Below are 19,626 nucleotides of genomic sequence, written 5' to 3'. Positions count from 1 at the left end.
GACAGACACACAGAGCTGTCAGAGGAGTAGCGGGTGTTGACTGTCAGGTCAGGTCAGGCCGGTGTGTGAGGTGGAGTGTGTGTGTAGTAGCCGGCTAGCTGGCTGTCTGCTGGTCGACAGACAGACAGAGAGGAGGAGAGGAGAGGATGGTTGACGGGGAGCTCGAAAGAGTTTCGCCGCTCAAGAACTTCGTGGCCGGAGGAGTGGCCGGAGCCTGCCTGCTGCTGGCCGGACACCCGCTGGACACCATCAAGGTGACTTTATCAGTTTGATGTGTCTGCAGAGTCAGACGGGGGCTAGGAAGTAGCCTACAACTTGCTGCCATGCCATCTTCATGATGTTCCCTGTTTTCCAATTTCTTTCCCTAAAATCACTCTATAGCCTATTGTTCCCATAGAGATTTATAGAAACTCTGTGGTGCCCAATAGTTCTGACTATTGTATAGTTATCATATTCTTCTACTGTTAACAACAGAAAGTTTAGATCCACATGTTATCACTGTAGTGCTGTGTGTGTCTGTGTGTGTGTGTGAGTGAGAGAGAGCGAGAGAGAGAGAGAGAGAGAGAGAGAGAGAGAGAGAGAGAGAGAGAGAGAGAGTATGTGTGTGTGCAAAGTTACGTTTTAAATTGACAAAATTAGCGTTGGCACCCCGTGGCACAATTGACCGCCATTCATATTTTTTCAGCGCTGGTACAGGGAGAAAGCAGGAAGTGACGTTTCACTTTGGCTCTCTATATGTACAGTATGTCCCACCATTTAAATGTGTGGATAAAACAATCTGGACAACCCCATCCAGGATACAGGTTTGATGGATACATTGCCCCTGCCGGACCACAGTCCAACTCCCTTCCCTGCCGATAGACTCTCTCGCGCTGCTGAAACTCCCAAGCAGTCGAAATCAGAGATACGCACGTATTTTACAAGTGTCACAGAAACATTTCAAAGCCACCTACCTGAGCAGAAGGCTTCCTCTATTCCTCTAAATACTGACTAGTAAATGTGTGCATGCATGTGTACTGTGCACAATAACGTGTGTGTGTGTGTGTGTGTGTGTGTGTGTGTGTGTGTGTGTGTGTGTGTGTGTGTGTGTGTGTGTGTGTGCGTGCGTGATGCTACCAGTCCTACGAGGACCTTGTCCAGCGTCTGGAGCCGGTCATCATGGAACTGGAGCGGCAGGAGAACGTTCTAGTCATCTGTCACCAGGCCGTCATGAGATGTCTGCTGGCCTACTTCCTGGACAAGAGTGCAAGTGAGAAGAAAGAATACATCCCAGTCTCTAGCCTGGGTAAACCCAGCCTCCACGTGACCTGCTCTCAGACCTGCTCTCAGTCACTACTGTAGTGTCACACACTGTAGTGACTGAGAGCAGGGTAAGCCTGAGAGCAGGTCACGTGGAGGCTGGGTTTACCCAGGCTACCCAGTCTCCTCCTCCTCCTCCTCCTCCTCCTCTACCACAGTGTTGATAGATATGAATGAGCCTTAGATCTCAGATGTTTTATCGACACTTGATATGAAAATGAGACTCATGAGGATAAACTGTTGAAGTTTGGTAGCTCTCAGATTACAAAACAGGATAATGGATGATGGTTTTCTCAAAATGCATATCAAGGGGTGAGGACCAGAGGGGTGAGTGACATTTCGGGCCAAAATGAGTTAACTAAATGAAAGCTCTCAATGAGCTCTTTCTCAGGAGGTAGAGCTCCTCCATACAGATACATTATTTCTCAGGAGGTAGAGCTCCTCCATACAGATACATTATTTCTCAGGAGGTAGAGCGGGTCGTCCACTAATCGCTTTGGATAAAAGAGGTTGGTGGTTCGATTCCCGGCTCCTCCTGTCTGCATGTCGAAGTGTCCTTGGGCAAGACACTGAACCCCAAATTGCTCCCGATGGTGTGCCAGCACCCTGCGTGGTAGCCTGCCTCCATCGGTGTGTGAATGGGTGAATGTAGCTACTGATTGTAAAGCGCTTTGGATAAAAGCACTATATAAATGCAGGCCATTTTACCATTTACTTTCTATTGACAAAAGAGCACATGTGAATTCTAAACCAACCCAGAGTTATTCATATATATTTCTTTTTAACTATTTGGGGCCGGGCCTTTTGGCCCTGATGACTCCCCCCGCAAAAAATAAATTAATAAATCAATATGAATCTGAATAAATTAAATAAAAAAGTTTTTTTTTTTTAAATTAATATCAAAATATTGTTCATTATGTCATCCACATGTTCATAAGTTTTCATATTAAAATTGAATTCATAAATCAAGTCGGGACGAAATAGGCATAGGGTATTTCTTTTTTGTTTTGGCTCTCCTGTAAAGTTGATCAAAATGTCACTTACACCCCTCTGGTTCTTAGCGTGGGTAAACCCAGCCTTCAACGTCACGTCACACAGGCATAGCCTGTAGTGTACGTTTCCGTGACTGATATAGTACATGGAGGTCACATGGAGGCTGGGTTTACCCAGGCTATCTGGTTCTCACCCCTCCATATGAACCATTTTGGTATAAAACTAATGTTGCCTGTCTGTCTGTCTGTCTGTCTGTCTGTCTGTCTGTCTGTCTGTCTGTCTGTCAGATGAGCTGCCCTACCTGAAGTGCCCTCTCCACACCGTTTTGAAACTCACACCCGTCGCCTACGGTGAGTCTCTGATGACCTTCCTTTCATGCCAGTTGCGCTATTCACCTTATGTAGAAGAGACAGTCTGGCTTGAGAGACCAACAGGAAGTGTAAACACAATCGGACGTCCTGATTGTGTTTACACTTCCTGTGACTCATAAGCCTATAGTCTGACTCAGTCAGACTAGTTTGAGCAGGTAAAACAGCCGGCGTCTTGAACAGGAAGTTGTGACACAAGTGGGCGGGGCTACATAAGGTGAATAACGCTCTTTATCGCACACATCCGGCCATAACCTGTCTCTTTCTCCTTGTCTCACAGGCTGTAAAGTGGAGTCTGTCTTCCTCAACATTGAAGCCGTAAACACGCACAGGGACAAACCAGATGTGAGTACCGATACGAACACTGAGCACAGGGATATCGATGTTCAGCACACAGAGCCACAGTTTATTTTGTACAGTATATCTAGGGGGTGACTAACTTATTATTGTTTTTGGCAACCTTGTTCTCCTAATTAATAGCCCAAATCATCTTAAATTGGTACAGAAATTAGCTAATAAATCAGTCAGCATGTCTGATGCTGCATTGTGCATATTATGCTGGTCAGTTAGATTGCTGCAAAAGGCTAAACAACACTTAAGAAAATATTTTTAGCTGAAAACTGAAAAAATGCTCACTCTTTAAAAGTGTCTAGACATTATTCAGACTTATATTAATGTTAGTATGTGCCCCAACAACACACACACACACACGCACACGCACACACACACACACACACACACACACACGATCAGCTTGTCATCACTGCTCTCTTTTCAGAACGTGGACGTGGACAGAGACCCAGAGGAGGCATTAGAGACGGTCCCAGAGCACATCTAGAGGAGACAAGACAGGGAGGAGGCGTCCTTTCATCTGCCTTCATGGAAAGGGGCCTATTTTATTTTTATTTGTTCTTAACTGATCACTGTTGTCGTGGTCATTGTGAAATGGAGAAATTGGTTTGTGATAAAAGAAAAAGAGACATTTCTCAGATGGCAGCCTATACAGAGGCAAAGTGAACGTCACTTCCTGCTTCAGCACTGTACCAGAGATTTCCATCCGCCATTTATTTCCCCATAGACATTTCATAAAATGTTTATAATTTTTTTTTTACTTGGTCAAACCAAACGGTTCAGCTAACGCTATAATCGGGAGAGACCGATAGAACATTTCACTCGGACCAAAACTTAAAAACAAAACAAAAAATATTTTCTTCAAACTCACATTTTTTTACGTTTTGGTCCGAGTGAAATGTTATGCGATGTCTCCTGTTTCTAAATAGATCTGTACCGTTTGGTTTGAACCTGTAAAACTATTTTTACAAGCATTTTACGAAATGTCTATGGGAAAATAAATGGCGGATGAAAATCTCTGGTACAGTGCTGAAGCAGGAAGTGATGTTCCACTTTGCCTCTCTATTTCTGTTGTAATGCACTTTATAATGCAGGACTCTGGCCACATGCCTGTGATGTGAAGACGAGGGTTCCTTTTCTGTGAAAACTGAACCACTGTTACTGAACACTGGCCAGATTACCAGTATCACTATTTGGATACTCTGGAACGCTTCCTTACAAGAGTATCCAACGGTTAGACTCTGGTGAGAAGGTTTTTCGGTGGGTGTTGTACAGTATTTGTCACAGCGGTACAAACCAATGAGAGGAGACACAACCTGTAGTTCATGTGTATGTTGACCAATCAGAGTGAGACTTATGAGAGATAGAGCTATATTCAGACATGGCAAAAAACTACACAACCCACAATCCTTTGAGAAAACTACAAGGGACAAGTCGGCACCCTTACTGCCCAATACCGTCATGTGCCTGTTAGTGCAATACATAATGATAATTCTATGCACCCTAACACACACACACACACACACACACACACACAAGGAAGCTGTAGGCCAAGTATGTGCAATATAGCATCATATTCTTACCTCATGTGGGTCATTTTATTTGAATGGCAAACTAAAGGGAATCAGTTGCAATAGTTTGTCTTGTGGTGCAATGTGTCAGCATTTCCATGGAAATATTAGATTATATCCTTTCATATTTCAAAGCTAACTGGCTAATTGTGTATAATATTGACAAGGCGTGTGAATGTTTGTGGACCTCTATCCAGTGTGCTGTCTTCTGATCTCCCTTGCCCTTCGGGCTGGATGTCATGTGGGTGCTCCTTAAAAGGGGGCGATTTAAAAAATGTACTGTTAAGTTTGCTTCAACTGGCACGTACATTATGTCTGTTTCCCCCTGCTGTAGCATTCCTCACTGAAGCTAATGTGTACCTCACTTATTTTCCATCATTCTTTTTTTGGGGGGGGGGGCAGCAGGGGGCGTAGTGGGAGGAGGGAGAGGTTCAAGGCCCAGTGTGAGCATCCGCCCTGCCCCTACCAGCCCACAGGGGGGCGCTGCTCTGTATCTGACCCTGAGCTTTGATCTGGCTGTGGAGGGGAGCAACAGAAAAGTCTTATCCACATTATTTTAGTAAAGGAATGCAAACAGATGCAAGCTGTTTTTCAGTCAAATGGACACAAATGTATCGTTCACAATATCAAGCCAACCCTTTAATATCACACATTCGATTCTTACTGTCAGTGGTCGTCTGCAGTCAAGTCAGATTCAAACTGTATCCAGGTAACAGGTGTGCCATTGTAACCTGGCTGATGGCACTTGCAGCAACCCATGTTATGAGCTTGCCCAGGGGTGGAGCGGGATTTGATCCGCCGACCTCCCGCTTCCAAAGCGCACACGCTAACCACTGTGCCGGAGCTGATTAACAGGCCTTTATACAGGGGAGTGAGTCTAACCAACCTACTGAGGAGTAGGCTGGTTACTTGTAGGTCCCCAGACCCCCATTTGAGAACCACTGGGTTACACCATCACACTCATCACAACATACTGCAGTTGCAACGCTGCTCTGTGTGGTTGTGCCTGTGTCTCTTCAGGTTTTTGATGATACAATGAGTGTAAGAGAAAATTAATAAACAAAAAGACAAAAGGCAATCATTCATCTTTTAAAATCTATAAAAGGATTTTATTATCGGAGCTTGAAAAAATATAACTCACCTTAAAATACAAACAATTGGCATGTTTTTGTGTGAAAGTTATCTGTGTTTTTTCCCCAACAATATATTTATAAAATTTCAATTAGCAAATTAATACACAAATCCAAATTACAATTACAATACAAACAACCACCCTCCCACCTCCCCACAACATTTGATTTAGCTGGGATCAAATTAACTTCAGTTCAGTTGAATTCAGGTACATTTTGTGTAATGTTCAGATAGTGAGGATGAAGTGGAGCAAATGTATCTGTGTTGTTGATCTTCAATTAATGTTCTCAAAAAATAAATAAAAAATGTGTTCAGAGTTCATGGTTTCTCTCTTTTCCTCCAAGCATCAGTCAAAAATAAATACAGAAAACTAAGAAAGGAGAAGAAACAAATGGAGGGAGGTGGGGGTCATGTACTGTATGTAACATGTAAAAACATAGGCTTATCTCTGACTACTAGTGCTGGCCTGGGCGGAGTTGGTGGCCTCTTTGGTGGCTTCTCTGTAGCGCTGGCTCCAGCTCTGCGGGTCCTGGCCATGGAGCTGAGATGGAGAAAAGGACACCAAATCACCATGACTTACACTGGCAGGCAGGCACACCAGGCCCCCAGCATCAGGTCTCACTCAGCCTTGAAGCAAATTGAACATGGTGGCCAAGCTCGGTATTGCAAGTCGCGCGACGCCCCTGCTGTCCAGGCGAAACCGTTTCCCCCCCATCCATTTACATGGGGAAAGCAGCAGTTGTAAAACTCCGGGGATTTTTTTTCTGTGTATCACTCAAGAGTCAAAAACAACTCTTTTGATGATCAAGTTTTAGATTATGGGTTCAGTTTTCTTCAATTAAAGCCACCAACAGCCATTTCCTGGAGCTCCCTCTCTATGGCTCTGGCCATTAGAACTCTGGGCCTGGGCTCGCTTGGGCTGCACATCACGGAAGTAAAACAAGGAAGTTGAAACGTACGTACATACGTTCAAATGAACGGGCAGAGAATTTCCATAACGTCTTCATCTCTTTAATACATCCATGGCTCACACACTAGGGTGTGTGTGTGCGTGTGTGTGTGTGTGTGTGTGTGGGGGCAGATCTTACCTCACCCATGAACTCCAGGATCTTTACTTTTGACACTTCCAATTCGGCACGTTGACCCCAGCGGAATTCATGCTCAATTGGCTCCGTGTGGGGGATTCGTACGTACTCCAGGTATCTGTGCGCGCACACACACACACACACACACACACACACGTGTGCAAAGTGGATGTCACTTCCTGCTTCAGCACTGTACCAGAGATTTTCTTCCGCAATTTATTTTCCCATAGACATTTCGTAAAATGCTTATAAAAAATAGTTTTACTTGGTCAAACCAAACGGGTTCAGCTATATTTAGAATCGGGAGAGATCATAGAACATTTCACTCGGACCAAAACTTTAAAAAAATAATCAGAAAAAATATTTGTTTTAAACCCGCATTTTTTTTAACGTTTTGGTCTGACTTAAATGTTATGTGATCTCTCCTGTTTCTAAATATATCTGAACCGTTTGGTTTGAACAAGTAAAACTATTTTTATAAGCATTTTACGAAATGTCTGTGGGAAAAGAAATGGCAGATGAAAATCCCTTGTACAGTGCTGAAGCAGGAAGTGACGTTCCACTTTGTCTCTCTATCTATAGTGCCTAAAATATCCTATACAACTAGTAGCTAGATGATTATATGCTAGAAAGAAATATATTACTGATTATCTTGCAGAAACCTTGTATCTCCAATCTTGCTAATTTCTAGTGACACGAACAGTCATTGTGTCCGATCTGTAGAAAACGTTTTATGACCCTGGCTGGGACTAAACCTAACCACAGAAAGTCCATTCTTATTGGCTTTTTTTTTTGCTTGGACACCTGGGCCCGTATTTATCAAGCGTCTCAGAGTGCCATTTTAGTCCTAAGTGCTGAGAATTTGTGAAATTTAGTCCTACTCTCACACTTAAGAATAAAAGCTTTTTATCAACCTTCTTAAGACTAGGAAACACTCCTACTCCCCCAGCTATTTAGGAGTCCTCAGGAGGTGTCCTAAGTGGTTAGGAGTTGCCAGCAGGGCAATGTTGACCAGTGGTGTAGTCTACCTTTTTTCAGAGGGTATACTGACTCTGACTGACATTTCCCACGGATATTGTCGCGTTTTTCTTTCATGGCTTGACAGAAAAAGTATGCCTTCACGCGCCTAGTTGGCTTGAAAATAGAACTCACGTAAAAATCGGCGCAGCTCAGGCGAGGCGTGGGTACACGGAAGGTTCACGTTGAGGCGCCCTGTGTACACAGCCTCATTGACTAAAAAGGACGCCTATTTAAAAGCGTGGGTAAAGGCAAGGCTTGGGTGCTGTGTGTGAACGTAGGGTAACACACAGAGCGCACAGGGTGAATTTTATGAATGGAAATTGAAAACGATACATATCATAGCGCATTTCCCAGTGCGCATATGCAAATATGAGTCATTTCGCAGTGTGTATACGGCGTATACCTGCGTATCACGTAGACGACACCACTGATGTTGACATCATGGCATTCAGGAGACTGAGACGTGCGCGAATCTTCTCCACTAAGCACAGCGTGTCATCCTCCCTCCAATTCGGCTTTCTTTTGGATTCCATGTTTGCTCATCATACAGCCTATAGAACCTGGCTATATAGGGTAGTCAATTGACAGCACACCAGTTTCGAGTCAGTTGTGGGATTAGGTAAATTGGGTGGATTAGGAAAGATTTAGCCTATTCTTGAGTGATTTTCAATGTAGGCTATCTTGTATTATTTTGTTGATAATTTCTTCTGAAATTATTGGTGAATATATGCTACACTCCCATTGTGCATTTCACTGTTGAATCATCTCTATTTAGGATATTCGTGCATAAGGGATTCCATTCAGCGATTGGCCATTCCTGTGTACTTGGAATTGCGTCATCAACATTTCCCTTTACGGCACACACACCTGTCGTAAATCAGCTCTGAGATTGACACTTAGGATTCAGTCCTACACCTCGCTGAAAGAGGGAGTGAGATGCATAATAACTGACTTTTAAGTGCAGCTTTTAGCTGGGAATTTTTTTGCTCATAAGTGTACTCTTAGCAGTGTTCTTAGGAGTAATTCTAGGAAGCTTGATAAATACGGGCCCTGGTGTACAATGTCAAAAATGCACAAATTTCTACTGAAAAATGATCCAGTCTTTCACACTTCCAGAATTGACTGTGAAGATATGAGGAATCTGCAGGACACTGACGATATATATACCCTAAGTTAACATAAAGAAGTGAACAACAACGAAGTGCAACGATATATATACATTATTATAATGTATGGAGTCAGTGCTGGTCCAGCCGCTCTGCTGTAGCGGTCAGAGTCTCTTCCACTCTCCTGCTTGCTCTGTGGTGTGGTATAAACCAGAGTCTATGGTCTGACAGACACTGGCTCTGATCACACCAGTAACACTACTTGCAATTACATGGCAACTATACACACATTGATTGATCCCAGCCAGGCTTGAACCTGGGACCTTCTGTTTACAGACCCACTGCATTAGACCACTGAGCCATAGAGACTCATGAAATAGGCCACGCCCATCACGGGGGAAAGCTCTGTTCATTTCCAAACACCAGCGTCATTTTCCTTGAATTAAACATAGTTAAAAGCTGTTGTGTGGTGGGGCTGCGCAGACAACAAATGTAAAAAAAATCGCCAGTTAAAGTTTTTTTGTACTCCTGAGCAAAGAGAAATGGGAAATGAGAATTGGCGAGAAAATGAGAATTGCAGAGAAAAAAAATGTGGTCTAGCTGTCAAGGAAGTAAGTTGGAGTGTTCATCTTCCGTATATACGATCTTTTTGTGCAACACGCAACCATGCACGCGACATAGGAGAACGCCAGGATTGGAGAGGAGGTTTCTGTTTCCCCCCGTCTTGGGCGTGGTTTCTGAATGATGACGCATTACGCAGTGTCTCTATCAGTGGTCTAAGGGGGAGGGGAGGTGCACAACAAAGTGAAAATGTTCTTGATTTAACCAGCTGAGCAACCCATCTGCTTTGCAAGGAAGCGGGGAAAGCAATAAGAAAATCAAACCACATTAAAAACCGGTTCTCACCTTTGACGCACGAACTCATCTGTGACCACGCGTTTAACGTCGCCAAACTCTTCGTGTTTCTCTCTGGAGAACGGCACAACAATAACTCATGATGACCGTGCAATATCAATATCAATTCTTGTATTGATTATTGATTTCTGGAACAATATGACCAAATAAACTAATCAATCAATCAATCAATCAATCAATCAATATGAACACATAAATAAAATATGATCGATGTGTCAAAAAGTAATTTATGTTCTGGTGGCAAATTACATGCATACACACATAACGTGAGAAAGAACTCCTGCCTTACCCGGGGTCAACGCGTAGTTTCTTCAGCGTGTTCCAGATGAGGTCTGAAGCACAAAACATGACCAGATGGTTTTTTTTCACATGCTATAGACAGTACATTGCCGTTTAACCCCATTATGAGGACAACATGAAGATCCAGTGAATGGCTGGATGAATACATGACTAGATGTTATGGTTGAGGAATGCAGAAAGACATATCACTCACTTTCTTTGACGACGCCTCCTTTCATGAAAACAATACCCAGGATCACAAAGAGCAGACCCATCTTCGGGTTGCTAGGGCTTTTACACACGGGGAAAACAAGCAGATGAATTAATGTACTGACATCTATACGCAGAAGATCATGCTGACAGGAAAAGATATGCTTCAATTGAACACTTCATGCATTTCCAAGCAAAATTAATGCAATAACAGATACTTAAAGTCACGTAAAGTTATGGATCCAAACAGATACTCACTTGCTCAAGGAGGCCCCTTCAGCTGTCTCCATCTTATTGATCAGCATGTACACGTGAGTTTTTGTGTCGATTTCGACCAGTTTCAGACCGTACACCTGTCCGAAAGAGTGGAAAAGAACAAAAATACAAAGAAATGAGATGGGGGGAATGTTGTGTTAGACGTTAAGAGAGAATTAAAAGACTGACAAAGATGGGAGGGAGAGTGGCTGAGAAGGATTTTTCTTTGAAATCGGACTCTTTTTATGTGTGTGCAGATGCTCAGGTTGCCCCTGATCCCCTCAGTCTGTACACACCTGTGCAAAGGTACGCTCTACTCTCTTCATGATCTCAGGGAAGATATTTCTGTACTCTTTCACCACATGTTTCACAATGTCTAGAGGATGGAGGAAGAGGGGGGATGGCAATTAGATCATTAAAATATACACATGATCAATCTTTGTGTGTGTGTGTGTGTGTGTGTGTGTGTGTGTGTGTGTGTGTGTAAGGCTGGGTATCGTTTAAAAAAATACCAGTACCAATACCATTAACCTTAAAGCGATACTAAAACTAAAGTGATAACTAATAAGAGTACTTTATTCGATTATTTTTTTTTTTTTTTTTTTTTAACTACCAACTCCATCACATACACCATGCTCGACCTCACTGCAACAGACTGTATGGGTTGTAGCTGCTGCTGCAGTGGGCCAATCACACGTCACATTAAATCAAAGAACGCTTGCTGTGATTGGCTGCGAGCAAAACCATACAAATAAGTCCGTTTTTCTAGATCCGCGTACAAAAAGGATTGAATGCAGGTATCGTTTGACTGGAGAAGTTTAATTCAATACTACTTGGTACTGGGTTAATTCAGTCGATACCTCTACGATACCTGTGTGTGCGTGTGATCATTTGTGTGACTCGTCATACCTGCTCGGCGGATGGGAATCTTCTTTTGGTCCCTCACTAGAAAGTACTGCACCACCTCTGCCATCTACAGGACAGATAGTCAAAGCGTGTGATAAAGCATTCAATAAAAGACCAAGATCAGCTTTTTCATTTGATGCTACACATGTGTGTGTGTGTGTGTGTGTGTGTTACCTTTTGGTCAACCTGTGCAACAGAGAGCTTCTCCAGTCCTCTCTGGACCTGTGTTGTACTCGGCTGAGTGAACGTCGTGTCATCGTCCTCCTCTTCCTCACCCTGCAAGGTGTCAGGGCGCTGAAACATACAAACACTCTTAGAAACCTGTGTTAATGCGTTATCTGTTAGATGATGTCATCATTCCTACTATGATGTCATAGATCACTGATGATGTCACAAACAGTGATGAGGTCATAAATCACGGATGAGGTCATAACGCCATGTGATGTCACGTTCGGCTCCTATAAGAATTGGCTCTGCTGACCCTCGACAGTTCGTTCATAGCTTCTCCAGGTTGCAACAGTTCCCATCTTCGAACCTTGCAGACTCAGCTATCAAGTGCTACAGCGTTCCTAGTTATCAAGACTCCAGTTTTCCAAGTGTGTCTTGGCCATCAAGTATCCGCACATAAATCCTCCAGTCTCACAGTATGCCTAACATTAGACATCACATGCCGTTATGACCTCATCCGTGATTTATGACCTCATCACTGTTTGTGACATCAGTGATCTATGACATCATAGTAGGAATGATGACATCATCTAACATTATCGCTACGCCATTATCAGAAAATATGACCAGGTGTGTTGTCACCTAGATGGGCCACCTAGGTTAATTCCATACCTAATTAGCATTGACATTTGAGAAATAATACATCTTTACATATGCCTTTTCAGAATTTAGCATTGCATTAATGTATGTTCAGAGAAAAAAAAATGTAATGATTCGGACATCAGGCTAATTTTTCTGTGGGTATCCTGTTATAACTGAAGTCACTGTGATGGATGGAGTAGCCTACAGTATGTCACTAGCAGTGACAGGGAGTAACGTTAGAGCTACAGAAGGGATGACAGACAAATTAAAGGTTTCTAAATGTCACGGATTCCAAAAGTAGGACGAGGGGTCCCAGGGAAAATAATTTGAATATATACATTTTCTAACTGGGATCATTTCAAGTGATTTTTAATTCTAGAGACGTTCAGCTATATCCTCATTTTGCTGATCCAGGATAGCTAGCATGTGATGTGTAACGTAAACACTGCATGTCTTGTCTTACCCGCGCTTTGCTCTGAGAAGAGCTCTGTGTGTTGGACAGTCTCTTTCTCTGCGACATGCTGGCAGTTTATCTTCTGGGCAACGAATACAAAAATCACCACTCTCAATTCTTGCTACCTGTGACATTAAAACAAACGGTCAATTCAGTGTGCTGCATATGGCTTTACGACGATTTTTGTCTACAAGAACTGATTTAAACCCCCGGCCTAGAAGACAATTGCGTGTCATGCAATGTGTATTTTTGGACCGCAAATAAACGGAAGTGACACAGATAAGCTAACGTGAAAGCTACAGTTAGCTGCACCCAAACAAAGACTAGGCTACTTAAAACAAAACAATAACAGACAACAATAAACATGCACTGCAAACTTGAGTCTAAGCAGACTACAGCACAAATTCACAACCTGAGTATAGGAAGCGATCGCATCGTCCTCTGCAAACTTCTGATAATGTTCCTTTACTCCCGCTCGTATGATTTTAATAATTGAATGTGAGGCGCACGTTGATGACGTATATCCGCGGTCGTGTGTGTGTTGTGTGCGTGCGCACTTTTTCAACAGAAACAACCCCAAGATAACAATGCATGATAAATGCATAATATGAAATATATTTAAAAATAAATGGTGCGTAACATTGCTGGGTTAATGGTGCATAAAGTCCAATTTATTCTTCATCAATTTCAATGCATCTTTTGGAGAGGCCAGCGCCACTTTAGTCTAGGGAATCTGTTAGAAAAAATGACCCAACCTTAAACTAATTGCAACATAAATTATTTGTGTTGTATTCAGCTCTTGAAACCTTCCAATTGAACATACTAAAAATCCAGGAAAATCCCAGTAGTGGAACATTGTCAAAATTGGCATTGTCTCCACAAAGGAGGTGATGTTTTCGGTGCCGTTTGTCTGACCGTTTGTCTGTTAGCAGGAGGATTACGGCAAAACTACTGGGCCGATTTTCATGAAACTTGGTGGAAGGGTGTAGCTTGGGCCAAGGAAGTTTTCATGCACATCTTGTTCCCTCAGACAGCCATCGCAAACCATAACTTCATAGTCATGTCATTCACGAGTCTCGGCAAGGCACAGCGCAAGTTGTAGCTCAAACATGCAGACTAGTGGACAGGCTATTGTGTTCTCCATATCCGAAGGTTATGGATAAGTTGACCGCCATTTATTGTCTGTTACCAATGACATTGTCTGTTACCATTCAAAGTAGGCTAAGCACTTACTGGTTAGCTAATAGCTTACTAGATATACGGTAGCTTAGTAATAGCTTATTAAGATACTTGTATCTGTTGTTATTCATTTTCTTTGTGCAAATAAACAAAAATAAATAAACAATACACACTTACTCTGGAGATGATGTACCACTTGTGCTCTTCTCCCTACTTATGCTCCCACCACTTATAAAGCCTCAGCCAGGCCGTAATGCAACAAGGATGCCAACTGCCATAAAACACCCCAGAAGAAGGATTTATTACATCACTGATGACATCACAATTGCTCGAGTGACATCACTGATGACATCACAATTGCTCAAGTGACATCAATGATACATGACAATCGTGACATCACTGATGACATCACTGATACATGACAATCATGACATCACAATCGTGGCACACACGCCGCCCCGCCCGCCCACTTATGTTTCCTGTTAGGACCACCGCAAGGCTATCAGTCTGCCAGAAAGCCATTAGAAGAAAAAGAAGAAGACTTTCAGGAAAGACCAACAGAAGAGGAGAGGGGATCGGGTTTTACAGAATGTAGGGAAACAGTGGATGGATAAATTCAGAAGGAGGCGGTAATGCAACAAAGGATGCCAACTATTTAGAACAGAATGATGATGAGCAAATTGCACTTGGAGACCTAACTGTGAAAATTGAACAATACCTTGAAGTGGTGACCAAAAAATCATTACAGAAATCAATGGCAAACCAGAAGTGGTTATATTGAAGCCGAAGGCCTCAAATATTTTGAGTGCATTTTTGCATGCATCTAAGAAGGACAATAATGATGTTGATGAAGAAAAAGTGTGTCTTGTGAAAACTGCTGCCAGACTGGTAAAGACTGACATAAAAGATATCAAGATTCCCAGAGATGCATATCCCTCAAAATATATCATCTGCCAAAGGAAACATGGAAGCCCTTCAGCTTCTCCTCAAAGAACTGTTTGCTGGCAAGAACTGTGAATTAAACATAGCTGCAAGGACAGGCCATGCGGGCAGCAAGGGCAAGGGTTCTCATCACGCCATTACAGATAGGACTGACAAATGCATCACCAATTTCAATCTAGATTTTTGGTGAAAACACTTGGTAACCTTCGATTCTGTTCCTCATATCAGGAGGTGAAAAGGTTGAGTCAAGTGCAGCTGCTTCTCAAGGAACATACCTCCCTGGCAATGTTGAAGGCCACTTCATTCAGTACATTGCTGATATGACCATAACATCAGAACCATTGATGGCCACAACACATTACATGGTATGGGCATTGGGCATTATAGCTGGAGTTACACCAGAGATCCAAACCGGTACCTCTGATAGCTGTGACATCATAGCAGCAGTTGGACACATCAATATCCACATGTGGAAATCAGAGACCCCTGGCCTTTCATCCATGTCCTATGGGAGGATTGAGAATGCCACAGGTGGGTGATTCTCATGAACATGGTACAACTCATAGCAAAACTCAAAGATATCAAGAAGATATCAAGTAGGATCTAATTTCACCATTCAAATTGAAATTATAATCCACTAGGCATCTTGCGCGGCATAATTCAGGGATGCTGGATCACCTGGCTGAAGACTGAAGCCAGACTCCCACTTCTTTCAGTGTCTGCCCCTGGGACTTGATTTTGCTCTTATGACATCACTGAAGATGAACATCACAACCTCTTATGACATGACTCTAAGGAAGTTTGTGTGCTTGCCTTGTGTGAAGTTTGCTGGATCTTAGCTAAGGGCTCAGGGGCAGTGATCGATTAGAACCACAGAGATGTCTTTCAGGCAAATTTATTTGGAATATCAGGCAGAAGCAGTATACAGAGTGGCATACAGATTTGCAGAAAGGGAACAGGACCATACATATCATAGCAGAACAACACCTTTATAATCCCCCCACATTCGAGGTATGACATCGTTGGTGATGTCACAACGTCCGGGGAGGTATGACATCATCGATGACCTCACAAAGTCACGTCTGCCATCACAGTCAGCCTAGACCGTCTGACATCGCTGATGACCTCACAGGGGAAACTCTGACATCACCGATGACCTCACGAGGTGAACTCTGACATCATCATCGATGATGTCACGGCGGTGACATCATCATTGCCTCGTGGGCTCCTTGGTTGGTGGGCGTCAATTGCCCCAAGAACAGGCCTGATGGTGGGCCATTATGGAGCATTTTCTACAATGACTGATGATATCACCATGCCTCTGACATCACTGATGATGTCACAATTTATGACATCACTGATGAGATCATCACTGAGACTGTGTGTGTGTGTGTGTGTGTGTGTGTGTGTGAGTGAGTGGATTTATGACATCACTGATGATGTCATCAGTGGGACAGACAGATAAACAGACAAACAAACAGAGCCCTAGCTCCCTTACATAATAGATGTGCTCATTTTTTATGTATTTCCAGACACTTTTAGAGACACTGTGAGGGAATAAATTCATTACCGGAACACATTTTTAATTGGAAATATGAAACAACAAACTTTTTTTTCAATGGCAAGCACTTCAATATGCTCAAGGGTAGTGGGTATCACAACAAATACGAAGTTGTAGCTAACATTGTGAGAAATGCCATGTTGTATTATGACTATATACTTACATGAGAAAATAAAAATCTGTTCTACTTAGAGACTCAACAACCATTTCTGTGGATTCCTTGCCCCCAAAAATGTGGAAATAGACAACACATTTGTAATTCTAGGTCTAGTTGGAGTCAAGATATGGCCAAAATTTGAATAATGGCAGCCATTTTGAAAAAACGTAATTTTAACATACTTCCACTAATGGGATTTTCTGGGATTTTTAGTACAGTGTTTCGGGCATCAATATGAACATAAAAATGTGAAAATAAATTCTGTCGCAATTAGTTTAAGGTCAAACCTTATTTTCCCCTAGACTACTTGGAGAAACACCCAAACCTATCCTACTTCAAGGCTCACAGCCAGAGGTCGCTGTTGCTGTAGGCTATTTGAGAGAGAGAGCGAGAGAGAGAGCGAGAGAGAGAGAGAGAGAGAGAGAGAGAGAGAGAGAGAGAGAGAGAGAGAGAGAGAGAGAGAATACTATAAAGTAAGAAGAGGTCACTAACTCACTAGTTAAGTACTAACTCACTAGTTAAGTAATAGCCTAGATGCGTGTTTTTTTTTAATGATAGCTATAGGCGCAATTTCGAATGTTTATGTTGTCTAACATAATAGACCCCCCCCCCCCCACCCCAGTGAAGGCAAAGTCCAGTGACGTGGCTACAGACAGACAGACAGACAGACAGACAGACAGACAGACAGACAGACAGACAGACACACACACACACACACAGAGCTGTCAGAGGAGTAGCGGGTGTTGACTGTCAGGTCAGGTCAGGCCGGTGTGTGAGGTGGAGTGTGTGTGTAGCCGGCTAGCTGGCTGTCTGCTGGTCGACAGACAGACAGAGAGGAGGAGAGGCGAGGATGGTTGACGGGGAGCTCGAAAGAGTTTCGCCGCTCAAGAACTTCGTGGCCGGAGGAGTGGCCGGAGCCTGCCTGCTGCTGGCCGGACACCCGCTGGACACCATCAAGGTGACTTTATCAGTTTGATGTGTCTGCACTCAGAGTCAGACGGGGGCTAGGAAGTAGCCTACAACTTGTTGCCATGCCATCTTCATTTCCTCCAGTGATGTTGCCTGTTTTGATGTTGTTTTGTGCTCCAATTTCTTTCCCTAAAATCACTATAGCCTATTGTTCCCATAGAGATTTATAGAAAGTCTGTGGTGCCCAATAGGCTACTGACTATTGTATAGTTATCATATTCTTCTACTGTTGTTAACAACAGAACGTTTTGATCCACATGTTATCACTGTAGTGCTGTGTGTGTGTTGTGTGTGTGTGTGTGTGTGTGTGTGTGTGTGTGTGTGTGTGTGTGTGTGAGAGAGAGAGAGAGAGAGTATGTGTATGTGTGTGTGTGTGTGTGTGTGTGTGTGTGTGTGTGTGTGTGTGTGTGTGTGTGAGAGAGAGAGAGAGAGAGAGAGAGTGTGTGTGTGTGTGTGTGTGTGAGAGAGAGAGAGAGAGAGAGAGAGAGAGTGTGTGTGTGTGTGTGTGTGTGTGTGTGTGTGTGTGTGAGTGTGTGTGTGTGTGTGTGTGTGTGTGTGTGTGTGTGAACACTTTATACTGCGAGTTGAGAATGGGATTAACTCTGTTAAAGGGCTTAGTGTGAAATCAGCTTTAAATCGGAAGTGCATGTTTCACCCAGACTATCATCTCTAGGTCACGCTGCTAAGAGATAGCTTTGTGTGTCTGCACTCTGCAGTAATAATAATAATTATTAATTATAATTATAATTAATAATAATTAATAGTACTACTAGGTAGTAGCCTAGTAGTGAATAGTGATAGGCTAGTAGCCTAGTTGTAACAGCACCACAGCAGTAGAATGTAGGGCTGGGTATTGGCAAGGAGCTCACGATACGATATGTATCACGATACATGGGTCGCGATACGATTGTATCACGATACATTGCGATACAATACATATTGCGATATATTGCAATACTCTAGACAATTTACTCAAAATTAAATAATAGAGCTAAAGAGACAACACACTGTGTACCACCCAGGTAGTGTAATAATATGTACATCACTTTATACTGATAACTTAGTGGACAAATTTAGTCAAAACTAGTGAGTGTTGAGTGTGTTTACTGAACACACTGACATAAAAAAAGTATTCTTATTGTGTCACTGACCACACACAGCTGTGCAAAAACATCCATATGGGAAATATCGATACAGTAGCGATTAGGGATGGGAATCACCAGATGCAGATGCCCGGTGGCCTGGCATGGCCTGTAAAAAAAAAAAAAAAAAGAATATAGATACTTGGCGTCCAACTATCGATACAATATCGTCAGGCAAAATATTGCGATATATTGCCGTATCGATTTTATTGCACAGCCCTAGTAGAATGGTAGACGTAATAGCACTTTTTTTTAAAGGAAATTTTAGTGTGCTGGCCTGTTATCTATTTTATTCAGAATACTATAATATCACTGCAAAATTCTGAGTCCATATATGAATAATGATACCATGCTATATCAGCTATGATAATGTCACAGAAATAAAAAATCTGTCATCATACCTCTGCTCTCCCCTCATTCACAACCATCTTGCTCTAGCTATGATGTAAATGACAGGTTACTTTCCAGACCATTCATGAAATGTATGAACGGTTCCCATTATCATATCAAGAAATCCTCAATTTGACCTCTTACTACGAATGAATGAATGAATGAATATTTTATTTTCGTGTCAGGACAATTACATGACCCATCCCACATGGGATTATCAGACACATCAACATTCAATATTTAACAAAACATAACATTCCGGTATGTTACCCAACCAGAAGCTACTACGAATGCCCCCTTTTCGAAACAGAGCATCACATTGAAAACGTTTCCTAGTATAAACGGTATCTCATGTGTTAGATAGGTCTCACCTCTCCCTGAGTGTCGTTACAGGATCACCTCCTTGTTTCTGTACCGGCTGTTAGTCAGTGCTGGAAAAAGACACGTGAGCCGGCCTGGTGATGCCTCCGTGGAGGAGCGCAGTGTGCTTCAGTGTCCGGTGACACGCTCAAGGCCTGCGGTGTCAGTAGTCA

At 42.8% G+C, this 19,626-nt stretch overlaps 2 protein-coding genes across 3 annotated transcripts in view; one reads left to right on the top strand and one right to left on the bottom strand.

Moving 5' to 3' along the window:
* Positions 1 to 5,750: 5,750 nt before the first annotated feature.
* LOC310795191 (non-structural maintenance of chromosomes element 3 homolog) lies at positions 5,751 to 13,242 on the bottom strand. 2 transcript variants are annotated; one of them, XM_083657245.1, is made up of 11 exons: positions 13,166 to 13,242; positions 12,763 to 12,878; positions 11,664 to 11,783; positions 11,493 to 11,556; positions 10,880 to 10,959; positions 10,587 to 10,681; positions 10,333 to 10,409; positions 10,129 to 10,171; positions 9,831 to 9,893; positions 6,802 to 6,916; positions 5,751 to 6,254 (listed from the first exon to the last, which is right to left on the bottom strand). In XM_083657245.1, the coding sequence occupies exons 2-11, from the start codon at positions 12,817 to 12,819 to the stop codon at positions 6,156 to 6,158; spliced, it is 813 nt and encodes a 270-aa protein (XP_083513371.1). In that variant the 5' UTR covers positions 12,820 to 12,878; positions 13,166 to 13,242; the 3' UTR covers positions 5,751 to 6,155. The 2 variants fall into 2 exon arrangements, with proteins under 2 accessions (XP_083513371.1, XP_083513372.1); XM_083657246.1 differs by having other exon boundaries at positions 12,763 to 12,874; positions 13,166 to 13,216.
* A 4,197-nt stretch (positions 13,243 to 17,439) lies between these two features.
* The window catches only part of LOC310794731 (mitochondrial carnitine/acylcarnitine carrier protein-like), a 9,576-nt gene continuing 7,389 nt past the window's right edge, over positions 17,440 to 19,626 (top strand). Inside the window, exon 1 of the mRNA XM_083656753.1 lies at positions 17,440 to 17,550. Coding sequence (XP_083512879.1) covers positions 17,443 to 17,550 — 108 coding nt within the window. The 5' untranslated portion in view covers positions 17,440 to 17,442. The remainder of the gene's footprint in view (positions 17,551 to 19,626) is intronic.

The sequence above is a fragment of the Poromitra crassiceps genome (assembly GCF_964638095.1).
Source record: "Poromitra crassiceps genome assembly, chromosome: 20".
Taxonomy (NCBI): Eukaryota; Metazoa; Chordata; class Actinopteri; order Beryciformes; family Melamphaidae; genus Poromitra; species Poromitra crassiceps.
This window is presented reverse-complemented; position numbering and strand designations above follow the sequence as displayed.